This window comes from Cinclus cinclus, chromosome 2, assembly GCF_963662255.1.
Source record: "Cinclus cinclus chromosome 2, bCinCin1.1, whole genome shotgun sequence".
Classification (NCBI taxonomy): Eukaryota; Metazoa; Chordata; class Aves; order Passeriformes; family Cinclidae; genus Cinclus; species Cinclus cinclus.
The window spans coordinates 5,341,455-5,357,263 of record NC_085047.1 but is presented as its reverse complement, the minus strand read 5'-3'; the positions used below and the strand labels follow the sequence as shown (position 1 = coordinate 5,357,263).

The 15,809-nt window shown below is 49.4% G+C and overlaps 1 protein-coding gene across 1 annotated transcript in view; it reads right to left on the bottom strand.

Annotated features, from left to right (window-relative positions):
- IGSF3 (immunoglobulin superfamily member 3) overlaps nt 1-15,809 on the bottom strand; it is an 88,119-nt gene that overhangs the window by 7,193 nt on the left and 65,117 nt on the right. Inside the window, exon 12 of the mRNA XM_062510714.1 lies at nt 32-442. Coding sequence (XP_062366698.1) covers nt 32-442 — 411 coding nt within the window. The remainder of the gene's footprint in view (nt 1-31; nt 443-15,809) is intronic.

The following is a 15,809-nucleotide window of genomic DNA, read 5'->3' as shown; positions in this document are numbered from 1 at the left end:
TACACGGGAGCCAATTCCAAGAAGAGCCCACCTGGCTGCTTAACGGTGACCTCGGTCCGTCCCGACACCTCCTCTGCCAGCTTGTACCAGGCATGGTTGGGGCTGAGCAGCCACTCCTCCACATGGCAGTAGTAGCTGCCGCTGTCCCGCACCTCTGCCCGCTGCACCGTCAGGCTGAAGAGCCCGCCCGAGGCAGAGCGCTCGAACTGCAGCCGGCCCCGCAGCCCCTCCTCCTCTGCATAGGTGCCATACTCAAAGGCTGAGCTGTGCGTGGTCTTCAGGATGAGCTTCCCGTCAGCATCCGAGGGCTTGTGTACGTACCACAGCACAGCGAAGTGGGAGTCGGGGCTGGTCTGGGATTTCACCGAGCAGTTCAGGGGGATGGGCCGGTTCTCCAGCAGAGTGATGCTCCGCTTCGACTTGCTCACCTGCAGCTTGGTCACTGGGAAGGGGGAATGGAGAAGCATGAAGAGAGGTGGGTCATTAACACAGGAAAGAAACTCACCGGATTTAGGGTGGACCAGATAGTCCCCTCTTGCATGGGTCCCATTTGCATTTAAGACATTGAGATATTCTACCAAATCTCTCCTTTCAACACTTATCTACTCCTGAATCCTTCCACTGTGTCCCTCAGCAAGAGATGCTGCTTTTTCACAGTCTGACTTTTGAAAGACTCTTTGTAACTCATAATGGTCTAAGGCACCAGGTTTGGTAAGATGACTACACCCAAACTCAGTGTTTTTTCTCATGGTGAAATCATGCCACTTGCACTTCAAAGCAATGAGCTGTTGACCAGTTCCAGAGAAAACCACTTATGAGAAAATGAATTCAATGAGACCCCACTGCTGTCACATGCCAGCCACCTCAGTGAGATGTATCCCACACACACGCAATAGCTAGGGGAGGAAGTGCAGGCACAAAAAGAAAGAGCACCAAACTGGAAGGGATCAGCAGGGAGAAAGCTCTGCTCCTACAGCCAGGAGATCTGGCTCCAAGTCCACCACAAACTGCACAGCCTAGGACAAGCCACAGGCCCATCACCTCTCCTGGCTTCCCAAGCACAAGCACAGCTCCCACGCTGTAGCTAAGCAGTGCCACGAAGTTGAGGATGATACAGCAGAATTATTAGCTCTAGTAAGGAGAGACCCACAGTTTCCCAGTTCATCTCTCCCTGTACAGTCACAACACAGAGCCTGTGCTGCAGCGTGTGCCTGTCACCCTGAGCCAGGGCATTCCTGCTGGCAGGGGAGGACACAAGGCGCCCTCCTGTGACACTCGTGCTCTGTGTGCCCTGGAGTCCCCGCTGGCTACAGACCAGGGAGAGGGGCACAACACTCCTCCCAGCAGCTCTGCCACCATGGCCCTCCCCTCCTTCACCTCTCCTCACACAGCTGCTCCCCTCCAAAAGCGGGAAGGCTGCCTTGCTGCTGACAAGCTGCAACTCTCTTAAATAAAACTCAAAGAGTGCACGGGTGCAAGTGGCACGACAGGCACAAACAACTGAAGGCTGCCAGGGGACCTGTGCCCATCCACACCCTGGAAAAAAATCCCACGCATCCTGTGTTTGTGAGGAAGCAATGTTGTCTTCTCTCTCTCACCAAGGCACAGGCTCCATGCTTTGCATCACTCTCTGCTTCCAGCTTCCCCTGGGCACCAGGGCCTCGGATGCCTGTCGGCACAAGTGACGAGTGACGGTGCCCAAGGAGAGGATGGGCACAAACAACTTCAAATGGGAGGAACTCCCACCACAGCAATGCTTTCTGCGCTATCACATCTGAGACAGGCCTCCTGGTATCGCATCACCATTTCCCCTGGAGCCTGGATTGCCCGTAGCTTTAATCAGCATGCTAATAAAGACTCCATGGCTGCGATATGGCATGCAGACACTGAAGGAAGGAAAGGAGGGAACTTGTCCTTGTTTTTCCTCTCCAGGGACTTCAACCTAATGGAAAGAGTCAGTGTCACCCTCCTGTATTTCTGCCATATCCCAGACACATTCCTTCCCCTTTGTTTCACTTCAGGACAACAACCTTAGCTACCACACCCACCCTCATCTCACCTTTTCGGCTCACCATTGATTAAGAACGGTTATTTTGAGCATTAATCAATCTTCCAAGTCCCTAGGAGATGAACCAATAAAGGAGAAGGTGGTTCTCAGCAGTTCCCCCCCCCCCCCCTCCCCGCAAGGCCCCTTTTCCAAACAGTTTATTTTTAATTGGTACTGGATTATTTTCTGCAACCGTTACTACGGAAACCTTTGTTACTATAGCAACTGTGTATGTTAAGTCAGTAGCCCTATATCTATTAAAATGCAGTATATACACACGCTGAGTGTGGTGGGTTGCTCAATATCAACACACACACACACACACACACACACACACACAGACAAAGCCAGGGTACACACAGAGCAGAGCTGCTGGGAGACAAGCACCCCTCTCACTACAGTTCCCGTATTGTGGAATGAAAATGAGGATGGCTGACACGGAGTAATTCTAATCTTAGTATTTGAGGCAACAGACCTGCACCTTGTACACGACAGATGTATTCCACTGAAGCAGTGAGGGCTTGCTCTCAGATCATAATCACAGTAATTATCACTGTGTACAAACAGCATGGACCTCTGAGGTCATCCAAGGACTCTTAGATGGCCTCTCAGCAGCTTTCCCTGCTCCCATGCAACCTTTGGGAAGAAATCTTTTCGAGAGTAATGGGGAAGAAATCTTATTGACTCTGGTAGAAATGAGATCCTAAATTTCACACACACCCTCTGTCCTTCCAAGCCATCCTTGGCAGCCACTGCAGCCAGCAGTCAGGAATTTGCCCACATTTGCACTGAGTCCCCAAGATATTGATGAGGTAGTGCTTCTGCAGCTGCCACCAGTTGGAGCAGCAAGTCCTGGCAGGGAATCACAGGTCCTCCCTTTGCCAGACTGCACTCTTGCAGAGGTTCATAACACTATACATGAAGTTTCCTCTACATTAGAGGTATCAGTGATATGTAATGACATCCCTGCCAATGCACTTTTCATCAAACATGAATTATTTTCTTAAAGGAGGCACATCACAGAAGATGCAAGTGCAGCTTTTATTTCCCTCCTGCAGAATCAGAGAGGACATTCTCAGTCTTTTCCAATTCTGTGAATGCCAAATGCTTCCACATCCTGATGCTGATTCCTGCATAGTATACACAGTACCCATCTCTTCTTCATTACCTTTCCCAGATCCTGTAGTAACGACTCAAGGTTTTTATGGACCACAGACTGATAACTGCTAAGCTGGAAATGCTGTAGCACACAGCTTACCTTGGGGCAGCTTCACCTTCAGGCTGGTTTGCTTGTCCATGCAAGGGAGAGATCCTGGCTAAGTAATGGGAAACTTTGTGGGGTAACCCACACTTCTGCTCTCTCATGGGGCTGACCATGAACTACTGTTCACAGATATACAAACAAATCCACAAAAGCTCATTCTGCATTTGGGAAAAATTATTTGAAGTGGGAAAACAGTATTGAAGTTGGTGGCCCTGGGTAATGGGATTAGTACAGTACAATGCCAGGGAGTCAGTCCATCCATCCATCCATCCATCCATCCATCCATCCATCCATCCATCCATCCATCTCTTCCCATTCTGGTGGTAAGCCTATTCCAGTGCAAACTGAGTCTCTGCATGCCATGTGCAGCTTGCCAGGTCATGTTTAAAGATGCTGCCATGACATGGAAATGGTTGTAGCTGCTGGTGCAGAAGCGAGGTTGCAAGAAGTCTGACACCCCAGGCACCGAGCCAGTGAAACCTCACCTTACTGACAAGGGGAAACTCCCTTTCCTGGCTTGAGGATTTCCCTGGGCAGAGAGCCAGGAAAGGGCTTGGCCTTCCAATGCTGAGTTGATCCGGTGTGCCCCAAGGGCTGGGGTTTCGGTGAGGCAGGGCAGGGCTGCTCCAGCCATTGTCAGGCAGCAGAGGAGGTGGGCTCAGCGGTGTGAGCAGACACAGTTACCCGGCTTTTTCTGCTGCGCTGTCAAGAGGCTGATGCTCTCTTAACAGCCTCCCAAACATCTGCTCTGCGAGAGGAACAGGTGCCTTCGTCTAGGTGAAGTTATCGTGCATATCATCTGCAAACCATAATCTTGTTGCCACAATGTCTCCTGGCTCCCTGGAGAGTGCCAGTAAAGAGGATATTGTACCTTAATGTACTGTAATTGGCCCTACATAAGCTATTAAAGCTTTCAATTTACACTGGCAACAAGTCATGGTTAGAACCCTCTTTGTTTTTTTTGATCATTATCTCAAGATGCCTGTGGCAGCTTCTGGTCCTCAAACCTTGCACCTCTGGCTGGGAGCTCAGGTCAGACAATACTCTAAAACCACAGCAGGCTATGACACAGCCAGGTCTTCCTCTATAAGCTGATACATAGTAGGGGCTTTCTCCACACCATCAAGCAGACAACCAGTCTCCTCAAGCTGAGCATGTGGTAAGCACAGTTATACAAATATTTGGGGGAAGGGAGAGCAGTCATCAGAGGAGGAGGACAGAGTGATGTGATTCATGTTTTTTCTGCTGACTTACTGCCTCTTGGCTCCCTTCCCTCTGTTTCCTATTCATCAAGCTAGGGTTACAACACTTCCCTTTAGCAAAGCACTTTTAGCAAACCTAAAAATGCTGTGATAAAAAGATGTTCTGTCTCAAACACCTGACATCATTTTGCCTTGTATGCAGCAAGAAAACCCAACAGCAGAAGTTTACTTCCCACCTGGGAGCCACTATGACCAAGTCCTGGGAATGGCAATGTTTAACTGCAGCTGAAGACACCATTTCCCCAAAACAGCCCCACACAAAACCCCAGAACACTGCCCCTGCAGCAAAGGAGGAGGGGGCCATACACTGGGGAAGGAGCCAGCCCCCAGGAGCCAGCAGCTGTGGCACAGAAGGGTGGGCAGGAGGATGGCCACCACCATCCCAGAGAGTGCCCAGAAAGCCCTGTCAACACAGCAGGGAGGCAGTGTCCCACTTTGGAAGCTGCTGCTCTCTGGGGAAAGCTCCTCAAGGGAGCACTTTTGCTTCCAAAGAACTGATGAAATGCTGCAAAAAGTTTTCTGGGGGAATGTCCTACTTTTAAAAGCCTCCACGGAGATTTCACTGTGCTGAGGTGTGTGTTGTGCAGAGGGAGCAGAAACGAGGCCAGCCCAACCTAAGCCCAGCCCTGGTTTAACACCATACAGTGGGTTGAGCAGGCTGATCAGGATTCTTTTCCAGGAGCACAGCCCCAGGGTGACTTCCTACAAGGAAGCCCTCTCTCTGCAGCACGCTCAGTGTACAACCCTGAAGGGCACTGGCCAGCCAGGCCTTTGGCACAAACTCAGCCATTCCCTCAGCCTGTGGTCACAACTCAGAGGTGCTGCATCATTTCCCTTGGTAGGGCCTGAAAAGCACGGGGTGCCTGAATCCCTCCCGGAGGATGTTTGCCTGGCATTCAAGAGACCAGAGTGCACGTTACTGCCACAGGCTTAGACATGTACTGACATTCAGACCTCTGCCAGCTCTTCTCCCTTCCACAAAGCAAGGCTGAGGAGTCTCCTCCACCTGCCCAGACACTGCAAGGACTCCTGCTTTAATGACTGAATGAAGTCAAGCAAGTACACGCCAGCCTACTGATTCAGCATGGAGAGGGCTGGGTGACTCACGTTTATTAGGTTAGTTGAAAGCAAACCAACGTTCAAAAGGGAAAGATGAGCAAGCCCTTTTGGAGAGGAGGCATCAGAAGAAAGGCATTTGCAGAAGGGAAGAAAACGAGATGGTCCTAGGAGGACTGTGCTCATTAAGCTTAACCACAGCACAGAAATCACAGCAAAGTAAAGACAAAGGCTTCCAACACCAGGGCAATCTCCCCAGAGAAGGGAGGAACATGGCAGCACAGCTCCCGACTCCAGCTATTCTCTTTTAACTGAACACAATTCCTCCTGAAACTGGATTAGTGAGGTTGCAAATTGCATTAGCCAACATGGGAGGCTGCTGGTGCAACAGGAGCAGCAAAAAGGGAAATAGCATTAGACTTTGCCTGCCATTATTACTGCCATTATTAACTTGTCACTTTACTGTAGTGTTCCTATAACAATGAATTATTGCCTGCAAACAGGCTGACATGATTGAATTACTGAGAGAGCAGCTCTGTGGGAAGGAAAGATGGCATTAACCCTCTCCTGAGGATGGCTCAGCTTCAGCCCCCTCCCATGTGGTCAGACAAAAGAGCTGAGGCTGTGACTCTGAACACCGCCAAATAACCTGCATTTCAACATGTGCAGCAAGTTGCTGCAAAGTCCACAGCCCAGCAGACAGCCCAGACACTCCACAGCCTCACAGCTGCTGCTGCAGCAAGACCAGATGGGTATTTAAGAAGCTGTGCACATCCATGTGCTGACCATCACCCATCCAAGAGCCCTGCCCAGCACTCAGCCCCAAGCACAGGCACAGGACGGAAGGACACTGTGCTACTGCAGCCCCGGGAGTGGAGTTTGATGCTCTCAAAATGCTGCCAGAGGGTGCTGTGCAAAGCAGAACAGGCACCTCTCCTCAAACCCTACGGCGGATCCACTTGCTCATCTGCACCCCCACCAGCTCCAACCCCAAGAAGTTTGATCATCCCAAATTACCTTCAAGTGGCCCCATGCCCTGCCCCTCCCCAAAAGCAGCACAGTCAGACTGCACCAAACAATGGGAGAGCAGGTCAGGTCCATCTCTGCATGTGAAGACTGCAGGCAGTGACAAGGACATCTGCTTGGCTAGGGAACAGGCTGGGATTGCCAGAGCCTGTGGAGCAGCTAACAAACTAGCAGGTAACCAAGTGGGGCCTCAGGGAGGAATGCACGTGTGACCCAGAAAGGCTCTTTAAAGCCCAGAAACCATACATCTGCCAGCACATACAAAAAAGGCAAGGATGGAAAAAGCTGGGAAGTTCATAGCCTCCCAGGTCCAGCCAAGGCTAAGGCAGAGACCACCAGCTGGGACGTGCCACTGGCCTGGAAAAAACAGCACTTTCCCCAAGAAACAGAAACCATGTCACTGTAAAGAACAGCAAGATATACCCCAAAGCAAAATGCCTCACAAACCTAAAACCAGAAACTTTCCTGCAAAACACTGAAAGGCACGTAAAAGCTCTGCGTAAGAGAGAGGAAGGGAGGGAGGAATAAAAGATTCCCAGCATGAGTTGCGCCTGCTGTCAAAAAACAATATATGGCTCACTGATCACTTGTAAATTAATATATGGAGATAGGATCACTGAAAGATAAATTCAGTACCAAGCCACAGCCACTGAGGATAAAGAAAGAAAAAAATAACATAGAGATATTTAATCAACTTCTTGTCAGAAAGATTTCAAACAAAGGAGTGCTCAGTCAATTAGGAAAAAAAAAGTAATTAAATGCACCTGGAGAGCAAGTTGTAAAACACACAGCAGCACCACACACCAACTCCAATGCCATGCTGGAGGCTGGATTTCCTGAGATCACAAAAAAACTTGGACAGTTTTGTGCAGCTGCATGCTCAGAGCACAACCTGTAGCACGTGGATGACTTTTGCACATGCTGTGTTTGACTTGGGCTTTTTCAGCAGCTCCTGCTAAAAAATTGAGTGCTGGGCAGACAGAGATGAGGTGCTCAGGGTGGTGTGAAATGTCATTTTCTTGCCACCCAGAGAGCAAACTCTCCAGACAGACGTCAGGCAGGATCAGGAGATCCTTTTGGAAACTGCCTGCACCCGCCCTGCCAGTGTCAGGTGCTGCTCTCCATGCAAAGAGAAGTCCCCTGAGAAGGACCCAGAATCCATCCAAGTACTAACTCACTCCACTCACCTCTAAATGCTCCTTGCCACTGGGCTAGCTTTCTGCAGGTGTACTAAACTGAGCTGGTGCACAGAAGGAACTGTGCCAGCACAAGGAATGGGACAGGACCATGCAGCCCTCAGCGGGGATGAGGATCAACTCCTTCTGTGCAGCAAAGTGTCAGATCAGCTCCACCTGCAGTTTACTTCCCACTCGGGAGCCACTATTACCAAGTCCTGGGAATGACAATGTTTAATTGCAGCTGAAGATACTGTTTCCCCAAAACTGAACACTCATGAATGACACTGCTTCCACAACTAGTGAGTACAACTACTGCTAGACAACCAAGTGAACAACCAAGTGAAATGAGCCATCTGTCATTTCTTAAGGAATTGTATTCTTGAACTTCTTAAGGAGTGAGGACATATTTCAGCATAATAGGCTACAGATCAATCATCATCTGCACTCCCTGCTTCTCTGTTAACTGGGACAAGGAAAACAATAGTTAATTTCTTTAGCAGCTTCCCAAATGCCTATTTCAGAATGTAAGATGGCCTTGAGAGAAAACTTTTATGTATACATACATATGTTAAAATAAAAGACCCTGAGTCACAGGTTCAGCATGTTTGGAGCCATTTTGCTGTAAGGAAACAGATCTCAGGTTCAGTGAATCCAGGCATTCAACCTTTGACCAATGTCAGAACGTGCAGTTTCTCATGCCAGGAGAAGCATTCCTCAGGACACAGAACACAGAAAAATGGTGCAGGTCCCATGCAAAGGGATGGACTCCCAAAGATGCTGCTTGGGCTTACAGGGAGGGATCCCTGGGCTGGATCCTGCTCTGACTGGGAGGCTGAGAATGCAGCAAGAGAAATATTGTGCTGCTGCAGCACTGAGCCTGCTGGCCCCAAGGCCACTCACTTCATTGAGGGCTGGGGTTCCATGAAGAGACTGGGACAGGAGAAGAGTGGTCAACACCTGGCTGCAAAGTTGCTCATCACCAGTCTCCCTCTCCCTCAAGGGCTGCCCCTGCTGACTCTGCTTTTGAAATCTTCCAGGACAGGAGGAGGTACAAAGCTTTAAAGCTGGACACCATCTAAGTACTGCTCACTGCAGAGTATTTTAGTCAAAGGAGAGCAAACAGGGAATCGATGAGAAGCTAAAGTGCATGGAGAGAGAGAAGCTGTTCAAGACAACATCAAAGAAGGTGCATGTGCACAGACTGCAAACGGGCTGACACCATAGTTTTGTATATCCATGCTGCAGACAGGAGTGGAAAACCACTCAGGAGATATCAAAGAGGGAAAGCAGAGAGTACTTTGAAATGGAAGTGAAAAAATTAGACCTAAAAAAGTAATCATGGAGAGAGCTGATTTGAAGAGAGCAGCATATTTTGGATATGGCCCAGCTCTCCTGCCACTGTCAGTCTTGCTGGGGGGCTGAAAAGAAAGACTGCCTGCATGAAGATCAGTGAGCACACTCAGAGCAGGCTGGGTCAGGTTAAGGTCCCACTGGCTGCAAGGATGCATTCCCACACTCTTCACCCTTGTGAAATGCATCCAAGATGCTTCATCCAGTTAAAGTTCAACTTCTCAGGTCACGCCCCTGAGTACATTTTCCAGGCTGGAGTCCCAGGAGAAACCTTGAACATAACTGACTGCATTTAGCTCAACACACTTGGCTCTTACAGAAGGCTCTCACAGGCAAACCTGCAGAGGAGCCAAACAACTCCCAGCAGGAAAACCAAATGAAGGGAGAGGTGAATCACAGCTCTGACCTCACAAGACCAGTGTCATCCCCAGTACAGCATCAGGAATGCAGCAGAGCATCCAGCAAGAGCTCCCTCCCCTGCTGCTTACACCCAGGAGCACGGGGAAGTTTGGCGGGAGTGAGTGATGGCTAAGTGTGGAGAAAAAGCACCCTGGGGTGCTGGCCTGGCATAAACAACTGTGCCAAGGAGGTGACAGCAAGTCTATGTGGGGAATCTATCCCAAAGGACCTGGCAAGTGTGGCAACAGAGCTCCCCAGGGCAAATGGGCAGGAGTAGGAGACTACCTGGAATACAAGGTAGGAGAATGAACCTTAAGTCTCCTATCTGCAGAAGAAGGGCTCCAGCTGGGTCACTAATGCAGGTCTGTGCAAGGGGACAGCTCTGGGTCATGCAACACTGAGCCCCTTAATTTCATGTGTTCAGTGTGCTGGAAGGAAAGAGCAGCAGCTCTGAGGAAGAACAGTAGGTCTCACCCCACTGGCAGTGAGGGAAAGGACCAAGTCCCCGAGCACACAGGGGAAAGGAGACTGCCCTGCACCACAGCCACTGCTGCTGAGGAACAGGATCCTCTCTTCTGAGCTCTTCCTGAACTCCTTCATCACTCAAGCAGGAGTACAACCATTTGCCAGATGGAGCAGGCAGCTGTAAAGCAGGGAATGAGTGCTGTTCTACAGAGCAAAACTACTCTGGGATCAAGCAAGCAGCAAACTTCAGTTTCCAGACTTCTGTAAGGAAGTTTCCAGCTCATTAACTTTCCTTGTTTAACTTTATTGCTGGATGCTGCCAGAAGCAAGATGTGTCAGCTTGAAGTAGAGACTTTGTGGCCTTTGAAAACACTTGTTTGAGCTTCCACTCAAGAGTCTGGTCAGTATCCCACTGGCCACATCTTTCACATCCATCCATGAGGGAAATTCCTTAAACACTGAAATGACTAAGAATTACTAAGATGAGATGGATTAAAGGAAGTAATATCAGTATATCTGAGTTAAGGAAAGCTTCTCACCGTACTCCACAAATGCCTTGGTAATTAATTATTTGAAAATCAGTTCTCCTCTCCCAGCATTTTTAACTAGAAAGCAGTCTCCTTTTTCCGTTCTCCTCTGCCTCGTGCCCACCTCATCTTCCCAGCGTCCTCAAGCTGCACAGACATAAGCATCTACTGCTTGGCTGCTCAGTGAGCCTTCAGAGAAGAGGAGCATGAGACTGAATAGTCTCTCTGTGGCTGCCATGGACGGGCTTGGACAAAGAGGTAGGAGTCCTTCATTCTCCACTCATTAGGTTTCTCTGGCCATTGCTAGCCCAGCACAGCCTGGTTTCCCAGGTTTCCTGTGGAGAGCAGAGAAGTAGCAGAGGGTTCTGCACCTACATGAATGCAGGGCTTCAGGGAGAGCACAGCTCTGGCTTGTGCCACTCCTAAAGTAAGGCTCAGGAAGGAGCCACCTCCACCTCCTCCAGGGCCAGCTTGACAAGCCTCCACTCTCCCCCCTCCATCACAGTTTCAACTTGACATATCCTAATAAACCAAACTTTAAGAAGTGGCCCCTGGAGAGCCTCTGGAAACTAATTAATGTTCTAATGAAGAGCATGACTGCCTTGTTTGCTCGATGGCTCCCAGGTCAATCAATCTGCTGTAGACTGGCTTGCAAAAAAGCAGTGAGGAGCCCAGCACCCCTGGTGTCTGCTCAGTTATCATCCCCTGCCATCCCTCCTCCCATGCTCATTACTGTCAAAAACCCAGCAGCAAGAGGACAGATTTATAGAGGCGATTACAGCTTCTCCCCGAGCGCCCGATCTGGAATTAGTCATCAAGGAACAGGACAAGGGACAACGCAAAGATGGAGGAGTGAGGAGCTGCATGGGGAAGTGCGTGAGCATGAAAGGGGTGAGAAGGTGCTCTGAGGGTGGGAGTGTTATATGAAAGCCTTACTTTCTAATTGTGCTGTTGCTAGATACACTCTCCAGCACTCGACACCAGGACTTGGCCAAATCGCCCCCTCATATGAGATGCAGGGGAATGGTAAGTGCAGTAAAATACACAGTGACAATGGCAATTTAATACACCAGCACAAATCTGCTCCAAGCCTCCTTGCCAAAAAAGAGAGAGCACTCTGCAGACACCCAGCCTGCCCAGATTGCAGCACAGCCCCTGTTGTGCACTGTCTGTTGCCCTTGTCTGAGTCCTGCAGACCACATGGACACGTGCTGCTCCCAGACAGCACCTGCTGTGTCAGCGCTCCATCCCTGGAGGAGATGGGAACAGAGCCTGCCTGAGAGCCTTGGGTCTTCCCCTTGAGCTCTCTGAACCTCTCTACCACCTTTCTCCCTCAGGCATGACCCAGAGCCCAAGTGCTGTTTCCCCTCCATACTGTGCAAGGAAGGAGGCAGGAACAGTGAGGTCAGCTGGCATCTCAGTGTGAGCACTGAGAGCTCAGCCTGAATCCAAATCCTTCCAGGTTCACTTGGATTCAAAAACGACCACCTGCTTCCTCTAAAAGGTACCTCTGCTATCCCTAAAACCCTAGAAAACTGTGCGTGCCAGGGAGTCACCACATGTCCTCTCCAAGGACAGGACACAGCTAATCCTGATGGATCTCTCACATATCAGCCCACTATGCCTTGCATGCTGGATGCTCTTCTCCACCTGGAAAGGGGCAAGGCAAAGGGCAAAGCATTGTCTCTAGATGGGAAAATGGTGGTGAACCCTCAGGGGAAAGGGATGATGGCCTTGGGGATGAATGACGCAGATTTTCAGAGGCAGACCAGATACCTCAGTGGAAGGGGAGCCCCAAACACAAAATAAATCTCCACTCCTGCACTTGGGGCTCACTTCTAGTTCAGGCTGTGCTACTGTGCATGGTCTCCTGACAGCTTTGGTTTCAGGGAAGCAGCTGGTATGAACTGAGATGTACTTTTATTATTCTTCCCCTCCTGCTGCAACATGAGCTCACCAAGAAAGAAACAGATGTCTTGAGAGACTGGAATAAAAAGAAGAGCACTGCATTGTAGGGAAATGAAATAACCACAGGCTATCTAGCCAGTCTGGTCCCCAGTCATGTCTAACAGCCCCCCACACCAGCCTGGATTTCTGTTCCAGCCTACAAGAAGTTAAAACTCAGCAGTGGCCCTGAAGCAGTGCAGGTCCCTGCAAAGCACACATGAGCTTTCAACCCAAGGTGTGCAAGCTTGCATGACACAAAGGAGCAGGCCAGGAAAGGGAGCTTCAGATCCCACTGTTGGTGAACTTACATGATAGCTAAATTCTCTATAACCTCTCACACATACAGCCAGCAGCCTTTATAGGGAATTTCCTCACACTGACAGTCTTTAGACAGTTTCATGCCCAAGGGATCAGGAACATCTCTCTCAAAGGCCACATCTGGCTCAGATGCTACACAGTAGACTTGTGCCATCCTGCCTGCAGACCTAGTACTCAGAGCTGGGTTAACCCTGCCACTGCCTGCCTTTCTTGCTCCCTCCTTCAGCCCCAACATGTTTCATTTCTCAAAACACTGCTCATTTTCTCTTGGAGTAGGAAAGGACTGGATGTTTCAAACTGCTGGCATTCCCTCAGTATTACCTCTTTGCCGCATGATTGCCATATGTGAAATAACTTTGTAGCCACACTGACACATGCAATTCAAAACCAGCACTGCCACTTCTGCAACTACTGCAGCACAGATGACATGTAGAAACACCAACCTGCTGCAAGAGTGCCAAGGAGAGGCACCCTGAGCACTGAAATGGCAAACCAACACACCAGCATTCCAGCTTATTCCTTAGGCATGTGGGATTTCACAAAGCAAGGGGGCCACCACTAATTTACCTTTCTCTCCTCAACACACTACAAAGGTTGATGTATACTGATTTTCCTGTCTGCACCTGGAACCTGTCAAATAGAAAGGTCACTCAAACAGGGAGCAGGGGGTTTGTGAGGGAACTAGAATCCCCACATTAACTTACAGTCTAGAAATACATGCTGGCTCCATTTGCCAAAAAGATCCCCAGACAAACCTTCTTTATGGTGTCCCTTAGTGGACTTGTATTGAAGACAGGTCACCCCAAGCATATGGGTCAAGGCAGACACCCATGGCTAATGGCAAAGGAAAAGCTAGGACTGAGACACCAAAGATCAAGCTGAAGTCATGCCGGATTAAGGTGACTGTAGTGGAACAGAAGTAGGCAGACAGTGCTCTCAGCTGTTTAATCATTTGGGGTCCTGAATGATCCTTTTTGGAGAAGCCTTGGATATTTATCTGAAAATCAGCACCCACTTTGTCAGCACAGGTTTAACTGGGAGGGCTCTAGCATAATCATTCAGAAGTGTATGGGGAAGGTGTCTCCCATGATCCTCTCTGGAGATCATCCAGCCAAAGACCCAGAAATGACACAATATAACCCTCTGCCACCTGCAAAACCAGAGAGAACCAGAGCAAGCCTGAGTCTGACTGCCAACATTTCATTCATGGAGAACATCAACCACCCCTTGATGTCCTGGAGGCTGCCTGGAACACGGTAACAAAACACAGAGAGGGCAGCCATGGTGCTGGGAGAGCTCTGAGGAGTCTCTCTTCTCTTCCTTCCACTTTTGAGCCATAAACATTATGCAGGGCTCATTGAACTGACAACTAAGATTTATTTTGCAGTTGTTTGCTGAGCAGCTGGGAGACAGGGAGAGGCAAAAACCATGGAGACCCACACAGCTTGTTCTGTTAAGGCATCACTTGAGGGTTACTGCTCCAATAAAGAACAACAGGTTGCCAGAGCATGGTTTAACTGAGCTGCCTGCCACCCTAAGCTGTGGCACACAGGGTCTCTTCTGGAAACTGTTATCAAGGATTTCTTTTTCCCTCTCTGTCTCACACACTGATATGCATGCACAGGGCTGTGAAGAAGCATGTTACACCAGGGACCACATCCATTCAACATTGTTTCCTAGGGAAGTAAGCTAAAATGATGAACATCACCAACTCGACCTTGCAAGCAGTAAAACATGTATTACAAGGCAGCATAATCAAGATAAATGGAGAAGATTAACCTGAAGATGAGGGCAAGGGAGAGAGGGGGAAGAAAAATGATGGAGAGCTTATGAGGTGGCTGGAGCTCAGCTTCCCCTGAGCAGTCTAAAGACAGGGCTGGGGAAAGTGGAGGGAGTATGAAGAGGGATACTGATGGGAAAAACACAAAGCCCAACCAGGAGAGACCCTGGGAAGGAGTCCTTCTGCACGGGAGCACAAAAGGAGGACTAACGTGCAGCAAGGACCTGAGCCAATAGTCTTGAAGGTGTTAAAAGCCTCACTCCAAAAACCAACTCCATCCCTAAGGCCAAGACAATACATCATTCAGCACTCAGCAACAGCCCAGAGCTACCAGCCACGTATCTTTGCACTTTTCATGCACAATAGGGACACCACCAAAATATCAGTGACAAGGCCTACAGAAGGCCCCTCACTCTCTCCAGCGGCTGTACAGGGACAGCACCTTGTAGGTTTTCTGACTGCCCCTGCCACACCAGGTGCCTGTTGCTTACCTCTTGCACACTTCGTGTGGGCACCCTTGACTGTGGAGACTTTCAGCCAAAAGGGCTCAATCTCTGGTGAGGATGAAATTCAGGCTCTTTGATCCCCATCTCTTTTTGAAGGTGCCTCCAGCAGAATGAGAGGTGCACCCAGTTATTAGAGCAGAGCTGCAGCACCCCACCTACGGTGCACGTGAAGCTTTTGGTGGGAACACATCTCTCTCCTTGATCCTTTTCAGAGTCTGCCCTGATAAATGGAGGTGGCAATCTGAAAAACACTTCTGTCTCACAGGAGCACTCCAGAGAGTGGACTGAGCTCAGCCACCTCACTTCCCAGAAGAAAACTCCAGGAATAGCATATGAAAGGCAAAGAGAGCACCCACTTCCCCAGAGGTGGATAAAGGAGCTCCAACACCATCAAGTTGAAGAGCTGAGCCAGCTACAACAGAAACATCAGTCACTGACAGAAGAGCAGTCCGAACTCAGGGGAGACCTCTGCAGCACCAGCACATACCCCTATCGCATTTTCATCTTCCTTTTGCCAGGCTTGGGATTAAATGCTCTAGAGACAGTATTTCTTGTTGCGACTCAGATGTTTATTAATTCCCATCTATATTCCAATCTAAAGTTCTACAGCACTTCCAGCTAGCAAGCTAAAAATGGAGACTTATCTCTCTCTCTACATGGCCTTTTAAGGCCAAACTATCCAAT